The following is a 15,919-nucleotide window of genomic DNA, read 5'->3' as shown; positions in this document are numbered from 1 at the left end:
TGGAATTCATTATTAAAAAAAATAATTACACTAATATGATTTTCCTCAAATTATTAAATGTATTTGTCAACAAATAATGGTTGTCATTGGGCCCACTTGGTCTTATAGCAAAACACCCCCCAAAAAACTGAACATACACTGGATTTTCCTCACCCAACCATAAACGGGGTTTACAAAGAATTGTCTAAAAAAGAGAAAACACCCAGTAAGTGAACAAAATTTCTCTGGGTGAAAATGCTTTGGCCTAGTGCTTCGTCAGGCCAGATGGTAACAATAATTCAAGTTACCACTGGTTACAACCAAGGTATGCAGAACAGCATCTCTGAATGCACAACATGGACAATGAAGCAGATGTGCTGCAGCACCATCAGAACTCAACGGGTGGCACTTCTGTGAGCTAAGAACAGGAAACTGACACTATGAATCAACCAGGCTCACTAAAAGTGGACATTACAGGGTTAGAAAAATGTTACCTGGATTGATGAGTTTTGATCCCAGGATGGGATGGCAGGGTTAGAATTTTGCCTAAACATCAAAGTATGAATCTGTCCTGCCTTTTATCAACAGGAAAAGCTGTTTCCGGTGGTGATGTGAGGGATATACTGTGATAATTGCATTTAAATAAATGATTTGAATATTTCTTCCACTACTATATGCATTCAAAGCTGGCCGGCTCTCCCTCCTCCTGTCCTCATGGCGGCGCTGTGAGGAAAACGCAAAAGGTCCACTATGAGATTTCACCAATGAAGTTCCGGTTGTCGGCGCACGCTTTCTTTCCGCGGTTTGGTGAAACGAAAAGATTGCGAACGAGTGCTTCGGCGTTCAGAAAATACAGATAAAAATGAGTAAAGCACACCCACCCGAGCTGAAGAAGTAAGTCAATGATCTTTGATAAATAAACGCGCACTGGTTATTTTGTACGTGCTTCTTGTTTCCTGTATAGCAGATCTGTTACATTGTTTGTAATAGCCACAAGCTAACATTAGCTAACATGCCTGTGAAGAAACTGTGACCATGTAACCGATGCTGATGGGTTTCTTTTCCAGGTTCATGGACAAGAAGCTTTCATGTGAGTATGACTCCAAGCACAGATTCAAATGCAGCCGGAATGTTAAAAGTGAATCTGTTCCTGTCTTTCGTTGTTTTTGAGCAACAGCATGAATTATCAAAGCAAAGTTATTGAATAATTTCAGTAATTATGTTTTCAGCTGGTACACTTTACAAAGCCTTCTTCGATGACCTCTGCTCACTGTTTGTTCAGGATCTCATAACAAAGAGCAGACATGTAGTGCAGGCAATACACATAGGGGGAAATGTATTTTAATACGCGCAGCGTGTTGTGTTGCTGGGAAGTACTGCTAGAAATGCGATGGTTAGGACAAATGTTGATATATTGTATAACTTGCACAGGTCTTATAACCCCTACTGTCTTTCATTGACACTATACTATAATTGTGAGATGTCTTTATGGTCTTTAAAAGTTGGAAAATAAGCTTGTTGTAACCCTCGGAATAATAAGTTGATTCCTCACACTGGGTAAGTCAAGTACCTTTCATAGATGTGGACTCAAAAGTTAGGTTATGTGATAGCATAAATATGGATGTCTTACTTTGCTGTATGTAAATATTCGTGGTAGTATGTGGACAATCTAAACTTTGAGTTTAAAGATGGATCAGTCTCAGAAATAAATAAACTGAGCAGTTTGTAAAATTCCTCATAGTGATTTATTTTTTCTCCTTTCAGTGAAGCTGAATGGAGGCAGACATGTGCAAGGCATCCTGCGGGGGTTTGACCCTTTTATGAACCTGGTGGTGGATGACTGTCTGGAGATGGGCCCCGGAGGACAGCAGAACACAATTGGCATGGTGGTCAGTACCTTTGTCTTTCTTAATTTTCTGTATTGTCACCAAAGGCCATGAACCCATTCCTTCTGTTCATTCTTTAGTTTGTGCATCCAACCAAAGAAAAGTTGTGCGCTTAAGATAAGCACAGCATTGTTATCTTCAAGCAGTCTGCTCTCCTCTCAATTACAGCTTGTTTATTTACGAGAGAGTTCTGGTTATAATGGTGTCAGACTTCATATTTGCCACGGTCTGAACATGCTGCAAAGCACTCCCATTAAGACCCCGATCTTTCTTGATAGCTTTAGCTGTAGTATATTAACAAGATTGCCAATATTCATTTGCACGTGAACCCTTTGCATTTTGGCACACTCTGTTTCAGCAGCAGTACAAATTGAAATCTGCACGATATCATTACAAAATAAAATAAATATTTTGTGCCTGATTAAAGCCCTGTTTTTCCATCATGTTAGTCATTTCCATCCACCGCTTGCTCTTCCTGTCATATGGAGTGCAAAGAGACTTGGTGGAGTCATTTGTATACATTTTGGTTGCATATCATGTGCTACTAGTATTTCGTCCTTTGTAACCTGGTTGTACTTGACAGTTTGGTTTTAGCTCAGCTGGTGGAACAAGTTTTAGGGCCTTATTTCACAGACATTTAGCACGTCCCTGATAACATTAACCATGACCTGAACAACTTCAGATTGTTATGCTTGTTTTATTCTTGAGTGGGAGTAGCATGAACGCAGTTCCTGGGCAATCACAGACTGCCTACAGAGGGTGTTTGTTGTTGATGGAGTGTCACAAATATGTATTACAACCTGTGCGTGGGCCACACTTGCATGTGCTGTCGTTGTTCCATCAGCCAGCCTTGGATAAGTATAAAGTTCTCAATACAACGAGATGAAGTGAACAGTGTTTTCAAAAACAACAAAAAGTGTCCACTGCAGTCACTGTCTGTACTTTTCTTTTCATGTTTGTGTCATACCCTTTCCTGCCGAACTCCACAATCGCGCCCTCCCCGTTTCTGGCCCACTTGTCAACCTGTGAGCATTTGAACAACACATATGTCTTCCACATCCAGTGACATGCTGTTGGGACTGTTTGGTGGACTGCACGATAGCACACTTGTGGAATTGTGTTCACATACCATACATTATTAGTTATACCTGCATCTGCTGCTGTTTGCCCCAGGAAATCATTTTCATTCATTTCAAAACCATCCTAACTCGGTTTGAAGCAGGAATTATACCGTCAGCAAGTCCGCTAGGGTACACTCAGGTCCCACTGATATAAATTTCATCATGAGATGGTTAGGGCAGTTTGTGCCTGCCTGCTTTTTGTGACTGTGTGGACTCTGTGTCTGTGGATGATTTACTTTACACTAAGTACACATTCTCCCCAGGCAATGAACTACAAACAACAGGAATGAGTGCTCAGCTGTTCAGTATAATTTAGGCTTTAAAATGTCAAGAAAAGCTGTTTGCTTTACCTTCTATGAATAAGATACTAAATTCTGTTTAGATTTGGAGAGCTCAGTGCTTTATTTAAAACCTTTAGGAGATTTGCCATGATGGCAGTGTGTTTACTCTGTGTGGTGTTGTTTCTCACAGGTCATCAGGGGAAACAGCATCATCATGCTGGAGGCCTTGGAGAGAGTATGAGAGCGGAGGAGGCACCTGAAGAAAATAATCCCTACTTTTTGTTTTGTTTTGGGTTTTTTTTTACATTGTTGTCCCTTTCTGGCTCCTCAGTAAGGAGACAAAGCATTTGTATTTGAATTGTGAGATGATAGATACAGTCTTTTTGTTTGGACTTTTGAAATGTGTGATCTTGTGAATAAATCAGTTTTCTTTGTAATTGGTTTTCTGCATTCAGTTTATATCACATTACCACAATACAACAAGTTATTGTTCTGTTACTGTCAACATGTTACTATAGCAACAGGCAGAGGAAGCTGCACACTAAATATGATGATAAGAGTCCAGCTGGACCGATATAAAATACTGTGCAACCCCCTTATTTCTTCATATTTTCCCCACTAAGAGACAGATTTTCTTGGAAATTTTAAGTAATTCTCTGGGCCTTCGGAAGCTAAAAGTTTTTCTTTGGAGATTGGCTGCTGCTGAGCTCATTTATACCTGCCTATTTTCAAAAGGAGAAAACCAAATACATGTTGAATTTAGGTATGCACTTAGTCACTGACTTTTACAAAAAAGTAATTTCTTCCTGCTGCTTCAGAATCTACAAAGATAGCAGCCTGACAGATGTAAAAGAGTGTGTGTGTGTGTGTGTGTGGGGGGGGGGGGGGGGGGGGGGGGTTCACCAATGATGTGATGCCCAAAGAGCTATTAACTGAATATTTGAGCCAAGATTGTGTCAAGTGTGTGCTTTACATTTTTTGGGAAAAACAAACAAGTGAAGGATTAAAGGAGTGGCCGGCCTAAAGCACTACAGCAGCCAAACAGTATCTGAATGTCATGTCCTTAAGAAATAAAAGAAGAATCCAGCAGAGATCTGGCACAGGCCCTTTACTGACCCATCTACTGTTCACCAAAGACTCGTCAGAAATGGTCTGAGTGGAAGAGTGGCTGTCAACAAGTCATCCTTAAGGAAGACAAACAGGCAGAAAAGGCTGAGGTATGCGTGTTCACATAATTTCCTTAGGGATTATTAAAGGATTCTGATTTGACATTAGAAGTGGCTTGAAAATCAGTGGCAACAGGCCATGTGAAGTGAGTGAAATTTGATCAGTCAGTCATGGTTTGGTGTCCCCAGAGCTCAGCCAACATTAGTGAAGCAGTGTGGGATCACGTTGACAGAGAATGGGACAAAAAGCAGCCAACGTTGTCTTTAAGAGAACTACTAAAGACTACATAAATAAATGACTAAACCTGTCTTATCCTAATGCAATTCTTATATTTAGAAAAAGAACTAAGTGATCACAAATATATAAAGTGTGTGTATTGTTTTAGATATGTTTTAATGCAGGATATGATCGAAATAAAGGTTTTACTGCCAACAGGTTGTATCTACATACACAAAAACAACAATGTCATTCCTTTTCAGTAGCAAGTCTCCCAGACTGCAGCAGCCAACAAATGCCTCTGGATACTGTTGTCCTTTATATGTCAGCAGCACATAAAATCTGCATCTAGAAAAACCTGGTAAAGACAGTTTTGCTGACCTTATTCCTAAATATGACTTCAAAAAGTTTTTTTCTTCTGGCCTGAAGCCGGAGAGGAATTGTCACTCAGGTTTCAGTTCCGGTGCGTTTGAGTGCTGTGTGCATGTGTAATCATAATGCGCAAATGCTGACGGCGGGTCGACAGGGGGCGCACTCCGGACGACTGACTTCCCGTTCAGCTGGACTTTTATTTTGAAAGCCGAGTGTCGTCAGTGCGGACGCGTTTCTTTACGTTCTGTGTCATAGCTGTTTTAACGGAATGTGGAAAGTAGCGATGTCGGAGGAAGTTGCCAAGGCTTTGCAGTCGGTAGTGGAACGAGTGAACCAGGCGGCGGCCCGGCGGCCTAAGGTAACTGCAGGCCGGAATGCTCCGCTCGGTAGCGCCGCTGCCTTCGCTCCTCTCTTGGGGCCCTGAGAAAAACGTGCTGCGGCAGCACGAATCGTTATGTAAGGCTGCCAAACACTTCAACCTTTGAATGGGAGACAGTCGGGCTTGCGGCAGCACTTTCATAACACCCCATGCATGCAGCGTGACAGTGCGTGCGGGGAGCATGGTACACGCACTCTGGCTGTGTTTGCGTGTTAGTGGGTACAGATGATGTCTGTCAGTTGCTCTATGGGAAACGTCCACGAGTGTAGATGTCCTTTTCAACAAGTGCCACTCCATTCAAATAGAATCAAGGTTGATGTAGGTCACAGCTGTGGGAACATGCTGTGAGCTGGTTTATCTAAATGATGAGGAGCAGCTGAACGATCTGTAGCAGGATGTGAATGCAGCCGGAAGCATCGTTGTTTTGGATGATGCTGACAGGGCTGACTCACTCCTCTGCAAAAGACCTCTGCTTGCATGCTGCATCACACGCTCCTCTGCTGATGCTCACTGATACAGATGAAAAATGAGCTTTTGTTGTCCTTCCTCAGACACTACCAGCTGTATCACCCCGCCTTGTAGCTGTCAGCAAGACAAAACCCCCAGAGATGGTTGTGGAGGCCTACAAGCAAGGGCAGCGGAACTTTGGGGAAAATTATGTGAGTGTGGAACACTGCCAGCGTCTCTGCATGACCTGTGAGGAGAATGAAGGTGGACAGTAATACAGATGATTGACGTTGCCCTTCATTTCTCCCTAGGTTAATGAACTTGTTGACAAAGCTTCAGATCCTCTGGTAGGTTCACATATTTTAGAAGATTGGATTGCTCCTCCCCCACCGCAGACCTTGACCGTGTTTCTTTTCCCTTCATCCAGATTTTAGAATTGTGTCCAGAAATCAAGTGGCATTTTATCGGCCATCTACAGAAGAATAACGTCAACAAACTTTTGGGTGAGTGACCATCAGCTCTCTTGTAGAGGTCACAGACCTGCGAAACGCTCAGAGTGCTTTGTGGTTATTCTAAGGTTTTATGTAAACCTAAAAAGAACCCTAAAAACATCTTGTCGTTAGCAGGTCTGAAAATTGTGTAGATAGAACCTCAGATGAACAACAACACGTCATATTACACTGTGTCATTATCTGTTTTAACAAAACAGTGTTTGAAAAAAGTACACTCTTACTGCTACCATAGTAATTAAAGAGAGAACAGTCAGGTACTTCTAATCGTTACAAGAGCGACTATAAAGGCAGACATTTTGTCAGTGTGATCATTTGGACCATTCGGGTGTGTGTTAACACAGGGAAGACAATCAGCAGTGATCTTTGAGAAGCAGTGTGGGAAGGGCCATGATGCTTGTTGGGTGTACTTTCTCTTTACCATGACTGTACCAAATTAAAGCTATAGCAGCATGATACCCTTTTATCCTCATTTTTGCAGGAGTCCAGAATCTCTTCCTTGTGGAGACAATAGACTCTGCAAAACTGGCTGACAGGGTCAACAGCTCGTGGCAGCGCATCAGAGGAGCCAGCACACAGAGGTTAAAGGTCATGGTTCAGGTCAACACCAGCGGAGAACAGAGTGAGTGCTTCTTGGGTGTGACAATCTGATCACTAACACTGCTGCTGTTACGTGAACAATGCGTCAAATGTTTGTCTTAGGCAAACATGGCTTGCCACCAGAGGACACGGTCAACACGGTGAAGCACATAGTGACACAGTGTCCCGCCCTGCACTTCTTAGGACTCATGACCATTGGGCGCTACGGCTATGACCTCACTCTGGGGCCCAACCCAGACTTCCAGGTACGAAACAATTACAGAACGGCTACATTTACCTGTGGTCATTTTTGTGTGGACCAAGAAAAATGAAAAACATTATTAATATTAGTGTCAGTCTGTAATCCTAACAATACACCTGCACAGATGCTGCTGAGTCGGAGACAGGAGGTGTGTGACAGTCTGAAGCTGCCTACGGAGGATGTAGAGCTGAGTATGGGTATGTCCACCGATTTTGAACATGCGGTGAGTGTCCCTCCTGTATGGAAGCTGGTAACAGCAATTTAAAAAACTTTGAGTGTCCAAATTCTGAAATCAAATTTCTTTTGCTTCAGAGCATGCACTTTGATTAAAGTCAATGATCCTCTGTAGGTCATGAATGTCTGTGTCAAACCCCACATCAGCACATACATTGCATTTCCTAAAAGTTGAACTTTGAAAAAATGTCAACATTGTACCAGCACTGCAGAAAAGATCAGTGGAGTCTTCGTGAAAATCTGACTGTCTGCACAATCATTTGTCCTTGGAGACTCCTCAGCATTGTTGCTGATATTTGATCTGAATCTGCACATCCCATTTTCTTCCTTTTTAACTGTTGTTTTTGTTTTCTTTGCTTCCATGTAAAGATTGAGGTGGGTTCCACCAATGTGCGAGTGGGTAGCATCATATTCGGCAACAGGGAGTATCCCAACAGTGCACTGAACACTCCTAATCCCAGTCCAGTTCCCAGTCCCGAGAAAACATCTAAGATGGTGTCAGAAGATGCCGCCAAGAAGATGCAGCACCTCACCGTGTCTGAACGCTAAGAAAGAGCCTCTCTTTCTTTGAAATACCTTTAATTAAAAAAGCAAAACAAAAAACAAAAGAGCTCTGCTCTTCACATGCAGAACGAACAGAGCGGTGAAGCAGATCTTTTCCACACAGCCTTGTGGAGCTAGGATTGAGGAATCCTGCATTAATTGTAAATTGTATTTGCCTAATCCTAACTTTTTGTGTGCCCTTGTTGCAGTTTAAGCATTAAAGTGGCATTTGGCACAGAGCTAGAAAACCTTTTTAACGTTGTTTAACAAGTGTTATGAACTTTTAGTGCCCTGACTTGCTCCTCATGGAAAACCTTTTAGTCAAGATAACTGGATACAAGACAAACTACTGAAAACACAACGACTTCAGTGTTTTTGCGTGAGGTTTCTTTGGATTCTTGTGATGGTGTGTGATATTTTCTACTTTTCCACTCAAACACATGACGGTGCTGAAATGTGTCTCCCACAGATCAGGACCTCTACACAGCACAGTGTACCACTTTTGTTGAACATATGAAACAAAGACCTGATTTAACAAATAAATCATTTATCCCTTTATAATGACACATTGTATTGTGTGTTTGATATTGTTCTGTTTGGTGTGCCAAAGGTGACAAAACTCTATTCTTGATATTAATAAACCTGAGCGTAAACCGAGGAAGTGTTTCTGTGTAGCAGTCTCGTGTCCGTGCTGTGGTGCTTTGTTGGAGGTGAGTGTGAGGGTTAACCTATGCAAAGGTTTTCACACTGCAGCTCTGATGGTGTAGCAGTGGTTTATTTACCGGTATCACAAGATCTGTGTGTCTTTTTTTTTTTCTGTCAACATGGGGAGAAAAAAAGGTCAGTTTGTGATTTAATGTGTGGTTACTGTCCTACCGAGGCATTTCAGCATTGTTTGGTTTGGAATCTGGCTCACAGGGAAGCCGAAGCCAAGCAATAAATTTTATTGTTGAAACGATGATCCATTTGCTGTGTATTCCTTCTCCTTAGGACAAAGTGGCGCAAATAACAACAACAACAAAAAAAGAGTTCAGCCAAAGTTTTTTTTTAATTATTTTTTTATTAAGCATGTGAAACAGGCACCCAGACCACAGTAAAAAAAAAACAGAATATTTCCAGAGTGGCAATTTAACATTTCTGAAAAGGCTTCAGTGCATATGATGTCTATGGATCTGAAATTGGATCTAAACTCTACATTTAAGAAATGATCAGAAATCTTAAAATGCTGTCCTGCTAATGTTTGACAGTCAACTTGGCTCTAGCCCAGCAAAAAAAAAAAAAAAAAAAAGTCACAATTGTTCAATAAATAAGTTTTCTTGAAACACAATCTAGTGTCAGGAATGATAAGTGTAGAGGCTCTTGTAGTATTAAATCCTTGTAAAAGGCATTAGAAAAGGGCAGCTAGTATCTATACACACATTCCTGTTGTTAATATCATAAACTGGCTCTACAGATAGATCTGGTATACTACAAACAATACATAGTCTGTAGAAAGATGGATGGTAACACTTTAACATTTCATTTCACACAAACAAGCAGCATATAAAAGATTTATAATATAACTGTAAGCCTATCTCGACGAGTGGTTTAATATTGGTATAGCTTCTGTAAAGCACCTGAAACAATATCAAAGCTGTAGCTCTAAAATATTCAATAGGTTAAATAAATATTAATATTATATATAGCTAAATATAGCTATAGAAACTCACAATGCATTGAATAAATCAACCTAATGTATATCACAGAATCATGATGTCATTGCTATTGTGGGCAAAGTATCGTGAGTTAATCATTGAATACCTGTATGTGCATATTTAACACAGTTCTGGAATAATTATAAACTATTTATTATGCTGCTTATAAAATCTAACTGGGACTCAAGCACTGAAATGGGCGCAAAAGGAACCAAAGGCATTATAGTATATGCAGAAATGTATGTACCTGATGAGTACAGCTGAAATCCTATGGTTAAAAGTTACAAAACCTGTGTGAAACTATGTGTAACACTAACAATGACCAAAATTAAATACTTGTAACAACTTCAGCATTCTCATTTTTCTTCATATACAATCACAAAAATGCTTTTTCCTGCACTTTAAGATAGAAAGGTGACACGTCCAGTGTTGTCAGGATTACACAACAAACCGTTTTGAGTTACTGTGGAAAAACTAAAAGGAAAGGAAAAAGCCACATTACCCGGGACACAAAATTGTATCTGCAGATTTGCGCGTACCATTTATGGCTAATATTAGGACCAAGTGTCTCCTCCTACACCTTTTTATTTGGGTGAGCAAAGTCTGTCTGCTCGTGTCATTTCACACTCACTGATTCTGTTCACACTCACGTTACACCAGTTTCTTGGCCTCAAAGAAGCTCTTCAAGTGCTTCATCTGCCAAATACCAGTGACGATGAGGATAACCGTCTGAGCAATGGACCACCAGAGAACACGCTGGTTGGTGCTCTCACTCGTCATGCGAAAGCGCTCCTCACGATACTGCAGAAGACAACCAGCATATTCAAGTCACTGCAGTGGCTTCAACTCCAATACTTCTGACATGAAACAGAACTGTTTTGTTTTTTTTTGTTTTTTTTTTTAACTCACCCTCTGGTAGTTTTGCTCCTTCTGGATCTGTTCGACTTGGTCCAGCAGCTGTCGGACTCGTAGCTGCAGCTCGGTGAGTTTGTCCTTAGCTGCAATTTCAGGATAGTTGTTGGTATGTTCTCCCACTTGAATGTCCAGATGCACTCTCTGCAGTAACAGACACTTCAGATTTACATGCTTTTCAGTCAAATTCAGATCAAGAACTTCCTTAGAATAAGCTAAATTGATGTACTAACTAAAACCTTAAGTTTTATTTGGGAAATGGTGACTACAGCTGCACACTGTCCTTATGAAATAATTTTTTTTAGACCTTAAAATTTCACTCCTGTCTGGAAGCAAAAAGTAGCAGGTTCTCCTTCCACAGAAGAAGAACGATGACATCAGTGGGATTCTTTGGTGCTAATGTATCCTTGATTATGATGTTTTCACTCAAAGCATAGTTGAAATGCTAGCACCAAGGTCCCAAGAATATTGATCTGTACTGGTTTAAGAACCTCAGCTAATCTGGTGGAAAAACCTTCCAAGAGGCTCGAACAAAAGAATCAGAATGGGCTTAGGTCATTTCCAGCATAGCTCAACACACCCATATTTATTGGTATTATTTTACAGCACATACATTATGTTCTCTGGATACTGGCATATTGTTTGCTACTTCAGTCTGAGGTGAAGTGCAGACTAGTGCCAGACCAGACAAAGTTAAGAGGCTTTTTTATATATAAAGATTAAAACAAACAAACAATATCAGTGAAAACTATTTTTAAGCTCACTGATGTGCCCAAAAAATATATTAACATAAGTCTAAGATGTATGATAATAAATAGGTAATGCAAAAATACAAAAAGAGACAATACTTTTAATTTATCTAAGGTAGCACTGTGTTTCTAGTGACTTGACTCTACATTTTCGCTGCTGATCAAACAGCATTAAGGTAGGCTGCCACTGTTGTTGTTGTTTCGTTGCGTCTAGGGTTAACTCACCTTCAATCTCAGACTACTGAGAAATTTAAGTTTTTAGACACAAGTAAATGTGTTATCTAACACTGGTGTGAAGGTCAAATACTTCATAAAGGGTGACAGAGTTTTCATTTAAGAAATCTGGTCAACTTTGTATTACAAGGATTATTTATCTGTTATAAACTTACCCTTATGTAGCTAGGGTTTTATCATTACTTTAAAAACCTAATTCATCAACTATTTTTTTTAAATCACTTAATTTAATAATTTAATAATTTAAATTTAATTATCTGCAGGTATTCAGCTCCTTTTTTAACTACTTTTAGCTAGCAATTTCAAACTTACCAACTGAAATTGGTCAAATATAAACAATCTCTACCCATTATAACCATTTATACACTAAACTTGACTAACATCACACTTCTTTTTTTAATGATTTATCAACTACTTTTAGGTCGTTTATTTTTTAAACCACTCATTTAATGTACAGTTTAAACACTTATACACTGCTTAACATTACTCAGTTATTGTTAAACAAATGATAATTATTTTAAATTGAAAGCAGTCTGGCAGTTCAAAAAGTCAGAGGTGCACTTCTGTACATACCAGTTTTCCACCTGCAAACAGAGCCATCTTGGTAGAGTTTGAATGCAAACAGATCTGATGTTCTCCAGGTGTATGGGAAGTAAATGTGAACCGTCCATCCGATCCATACTGACGCGAAAGGATGATCTGTGGAATGTGTAAGCAGCAAATGCTTAGATTTAACTTATATGTTCCATGTGTATTAGAAAACTATGGAGCTAAATTGGTATCAAAAGGGTTGCAAAAGTGTATGTTATAACCAAGAAGGGTAAACTAAGATTTACAAATGTGTGTTTGTACTCACAACTGTAGGCTCCAATCCATACAGGTGTACAAAGCTTTTTGAATGAAGGTAAAACTCTTTTGCAAATGCAAATATCCAAACCTGAATAAATACTATAATAATATAATATATAATAAAAATAAATATAATAATATATGAAGGTTAATATATGGTTCAAATATGCTGCTGCTTCCTGGTGGATGCTCTTCCGCTACAAAAACAGCCAATCAGTATGCCTCTGCGGATTGGAGAACAGCACGATAAGCCATCCCTCTGGCTCATCCTCTTAAGTTAGTACAAGATAACTATTCTGCTGTATAATCGAAATATAGATATAATTCAGGTAATGTGGGATAACTACATCTGAATCACCTTACCAGTCTCAGAACACAGCACAATAGCATTCATCTTAGCTTAATGACTAACAAACATATGTAAGGTTTATGAAAGCAAAAATGATCAATTTAGATAGCTGAAATTAAAAATCTGTGTGTCAATGATTAGCGTTTATTCAAGTTTTCATATGTGTATTTTGTAAAATTGTCTTTTGTGTTTTCAAATTGCTTTGGATTTAGATTTGAGCACACATTTTTGACTACTCAAAAATACAAATTGTACCATTTTGCAAATCTCAGTTTACACTTGTGGAACATAGAGCATTCATTTGAGAATAATTTCACTTCATGGAAAATTACCTCTCATGTATTTACCTTTGTGTCTGGATCCTTGATCTCCACATGCATCCCAAGACCAGGGGTGGATGGAAGGAAGGAGCCGGTTTGTTTGTCCCACAGTTGAGTCCTGTACTTTCCTTTTAAATAAAAAAAACAAAACAAAACAAACAAACATACCATCAATGGATCATGTAATCATTCACTTCTGCACTGCTAACACAGCCAGTAAAGTGTGTTTATATTAAACATACTGTTGGAAATACTATCATAACACTGAACAAGGGTATTTACGCAAGATGTACAGGGTCAGGACATAAAAACACATTGAATGGTAAAGCATAAAAAGCAAAATGTAAGTAAGTAAACACAGTTTATTTTAATTTTTTTATTTCAAATATTTGATGCATTAAAGTGTAAATATACAACAGTTCTCAGTGGATCTGTACTTTTAACAGCCTTTAACATTTATGTATGTTTGGGTATAAAGGCAGATTTCACTTTTGGAAATGCTGGAATTCAGTTTTCTGACGTTCTAAAAAGCATTCATAAAAATAGCGGAGTCAGCTTAAGATCTTAAAAATGCAGCTCTACATCCTGACAATATGCATATTTCTGTTCATGTCAGGCAAAAAATTGTTTTTAAACACAAAATTTACAAGCTAGTAAATGTAGCTAAAGTCAAAACACCACTGCTGCAGTTAGTAAAATCACTGCTGGCAGAGCGTTGAGAGCAAGACCAAAATATTAAACTGTAAGGGCCAAAACACTCAGTAGAGTTAATGGAGTGTAGCATCATAGAGTCACCTTTTTTTCCTTTTTGTTTTTTTTTTTTTTTTACACCTAATTAAAGCAGCATTAAAAAAAAAACTCATTTCTGAGATCAATTTAAGAATGTTTTAGCATTCTGAGTGCAGCTGAACCCTTACACACATCCTAAAAATGCATAAATACATAAAATGCAAACATGTGACACATATAAAAGCCCTGTAAGGTAAGTACAATTTTGTGGATACTGTTCCTAAAATTGGTTTAAAAAAAACAAAACACTGTCATATATTAGGTGCATCACCATCATGCTCAGAAATCTGCTCAGATTTCTAGTAACATGAATATTGTTACCCAGTGTGAAAAAGAAATTGAGTTTGGACAATTTTTAAATAAAAAAGTCTTGGTGAAAGCGTGTCATTTAAATCTATTACACCATAAAACTACAGTAAAGATCCATATGCTTAAAATGTACCGAATCAAGTGTACTGTGAAGGTTACTTGCCACAAATAGATCTGCGGGGAGCAGTGCCAATGCATTCATCCGAGTGACGGTAAAGCTAAACCTTCTAGATGTGGACAAATTATGAATTCAAGGCTGGCACAAATATTTACAATACTATTTCGGCAATACTTGACACTAATATGGGTTGTTTATATATATATTTATATTATTTATACGTATGTTAACCCGTCCAGTTTTACCACGTACAACTCCAACTATGCTAGCTTCAGGTGTAAAATACTGTTTAGCTAACTAAGATTAGAAACTCACGTTAATATATTTTTTAAGTATAAAGAGACAAACCGATTGCCTCTTTAGTAGGCCAAAACTTGACAGTTTGCTGCTTAAACACTTTTAACCGGTGTGAACACCGTGAAGAAGTCTTCGTGTGGTCCCCGTTGTCATTTCCAACGCAGCATCTCTTCTGCAGCCAGCTGTTAGTGTGTACTGTTAGTTAGCTAGGTTATGCTAACAAGCGAATAGTCCTTACCAATAACCATGGTCTCATCCGGAATTTCTTCAATGAAACATTTTTTCTCCGTCTCCCCTATGTGAAAATAAAGGCTGTCACTTGGATAAATCCAAGCTAGTAATAAAATAACTCCAGCAGCCGGGAAAGACAGCATCTTGTGGCCTCTTTCACTTGGGCGCATCAGCACAGGAAGTTGTAAAGCCTCTGCGGCTACCTGACGTTTCTCTCTCGGTGAAAAAAGGAAGGGGATTTCCTAGTGTAAGGAGGTGCCCTGAGTTTAACCTCTCAGGCACGACTTTCTTCCACGCTCGTCCACGATTCACCCCGTGAATAAGTTTTATATTTTAGTGCACAGACCTTTTTAATAAATTCAATAAATAGATCTAAAAATCTAATCCTAAATCCTAACAGAAACCCACTGTATTATGAAAAAGAAAAACATATTAGTAGTGACCGAAGCCTCATCTTGGAATTGTTGGATTATTCAGATGCAGTTGAAACCAGTTTTTTAGTAAAAGGACTAGATGTTACAATGCCTGATAATGCATTGCTTTAAATGGAGAAAATCTTGAGGGATGGCTGTTATGAGGAAAGGCAGCCCAGAAATTTTACCAGCGGGACACGTCGTTGTGTGCCTCAACTTTCGGTTTTTTTAGATGAGAATACTCTTATAAAGGTGTTTGACTTTACTGAGAAGGCTCGTCTAGCTCAGCACAAGAAGTCTAAGACCAGGCAACAAAGGAAGTTTGACTTACTTGTTGTACGTCGGAAACCACCGCAAAATACGGAGAGTGTCCTCAGTGGTCAAAAGAGACAAGGATGCGACACGGAGGATGTGGACAAGTGGGTGAAGAATTTGTCTGGCAGACAGCTCACCCAAACAGAGAAAAACATCCTTGCTAAAGGGTTGAATTTTGCTGTCACACCGAGACAAATCCCGCTAGTGGAGCTGATCACAGCCACAGAAACAGCAATTCGTAACAACAATATTGCAGAAGTGGAAGCAGAGCAACTACGGACGAAAGTTTCGGCCTGTCTCAGCAATGCAAAGCCCCCAGCATCCAACATCACCATGGAGGAGAGGAAGGCACTCACATCACTTAG

At 39.4% G+C, this 15,919-nt stretch overlaps 3 protein-coding genes across 3 annotated transcripts; 2 read left to right on the top strand and 1 right to left on the bottom strand.

Annotated features, from left to right (window-relative positions):
• Positions 1–736: 736 nt before the first annotated feature.
• snrpg (small nuclear ribonucleoprotein polypeptide G) lies at positions 737–3,704 on the top strand. Its single transcript, XM_085144675.1, has 4 exons — positions 737–873; positions 1,047–1,069; positions 1,744–1,868; positions 3,458–3,704. The coding sequence occupies exons 1-4, from the start codon at positions 842–844 to the stop codon at positions 3,506–3,508; spliced, it is 231 nt and encodes a 76-aa protein (XP_085000801.1). The 5' UTR covers positions 737–841; the 3' UTR covers positions 3,509–3,704.
• Positions 3,705–5,215: 1,511 nt separating this feature from the next.
• plpbp (pyridoxal phosphate binding protein) lies at positions 5,216–8,936 on the top strand. Its single transcript, XM_085144670.1, has 8 exons — positions 5,216–5,380; positions 5,953–6,060; positions 6,160–6,195; positions 6,276–6,351; positions 6,839–6,979; positions 7,060–7,202; positions 7,323–7,421; positions 7,802–8,936. Exons 1-8 carry the CDS (start codon positions 5,291–5,293, stop codon positions 7,979–7,981), a joined length of 873 nt encoding a protein of 290 aa, XP_085000796.1. The 5' UTR covers positions 5,216–5,290; the 3' UTR covers positions 7,982–8,936.
• A 68-nt stretch (positions 8,937–9,004) lies between these two features.
• Positions 9,005–15,031, bottom strand: tmed4 (transmembrane p24 trafficking protein 4). The gene is made up of 5 exons (XM_085144672.1): positions 14,834–15,031; positions 13,110–13,210; positions 12,138–12,263; positions 10,579–10,725; positions 9,005–10,470 (listed from the first exon to the last, which is right to left on the bottom strand). Exons 1-5 carry the CDS (start codon positions 14,994–14,996, stop codon positions 10,321–10,323), a joined length of 687 nt encoding a protein of 228 aa, XP_085000798.1. The 5' UTR covers positions 14,997–15,031; the 3' UTR covers positions 9,005–10,320.
• Between the last annotated feature and the right edge of the window lie 888 nt (positions 15,032–15,919).

Source organism: Neolamprologus multifasciatus, chromosome 20 (assembly GCF_963576455.1).
Source record: "Neolamprologus multifasciatus chromosome 20, fNeoMul1.2, whole genome shotgun sequence".
NCBI lineage: Eukaryota > Metazoa > Chordata > Actinopteri > Cichliformes > Cichlidae > Neolamprologus > Neolamprologus multifasciatus.
This window is presented reverse-complemented; position numbering and strand designations above follow the sequence as displayed.

Coding starts and splice junctions, on each gene's coding strand:
- snrpg (XM_085144675.1), top strand. CDS start 842: ATGAGTAAAGCACACCCACCCGAGCTGAAGAA. Junction 874..1,046: donor CACCCACCCGAGCTGAAGAA/GTAAGTCAATGA, acceptor TTTCTTTTCCAG/GTTCATGGACAAGAAGCTTT. Junction 1,070..1,743: donor CATGGACAAGAAGCTTTCAT/GTGAGTATGACT, acceptor TTCTCCTTTCAG/TGAAGCTGAATGGAGGCAGA.
- plpbp (XM_085144670.1), top strand. CDS start 5,291: ATGTGGAAAGTAGCGATGTCGGAGGAAGTTGCCAAGGCTTTGCAGTCG. Junction 6,061..6,159: donor GGAACTTTGGGGAAAATTAT/GTGAGTGTGGAA, acceptor ATTTCTCCCTAG/GTTAATGAACTTGTTGACAA. Junction 6,352..6,838: donor TAACGTCAACAAACTTTTGG/GTGAGTGACCAT, acceptor TCATTTTTGCAG/GAGTCCAGAATCTCTTCCTT.
- tmed4 (XM_085144672.1), bottom strand. CDS start 14,996: ATGCGCCCAAGTGAAAGAGGCCACAAGATGCTGTCTTTCCCGGCTGCT. Junction 12,264..13,109: donor TCAAGGATCCAGACACAAAG/GTAAATACATGA, acceptor CACATTCCACAG/ATCATCCTTTCGCGTCAGTA. Junction 10,726..12,137: donor TGTTTGCAGGTGGAAAACTG/GTATGTACAGAA, acceptor CTGTTACTGCAG/AGAGTGCATCTGGACATTCA.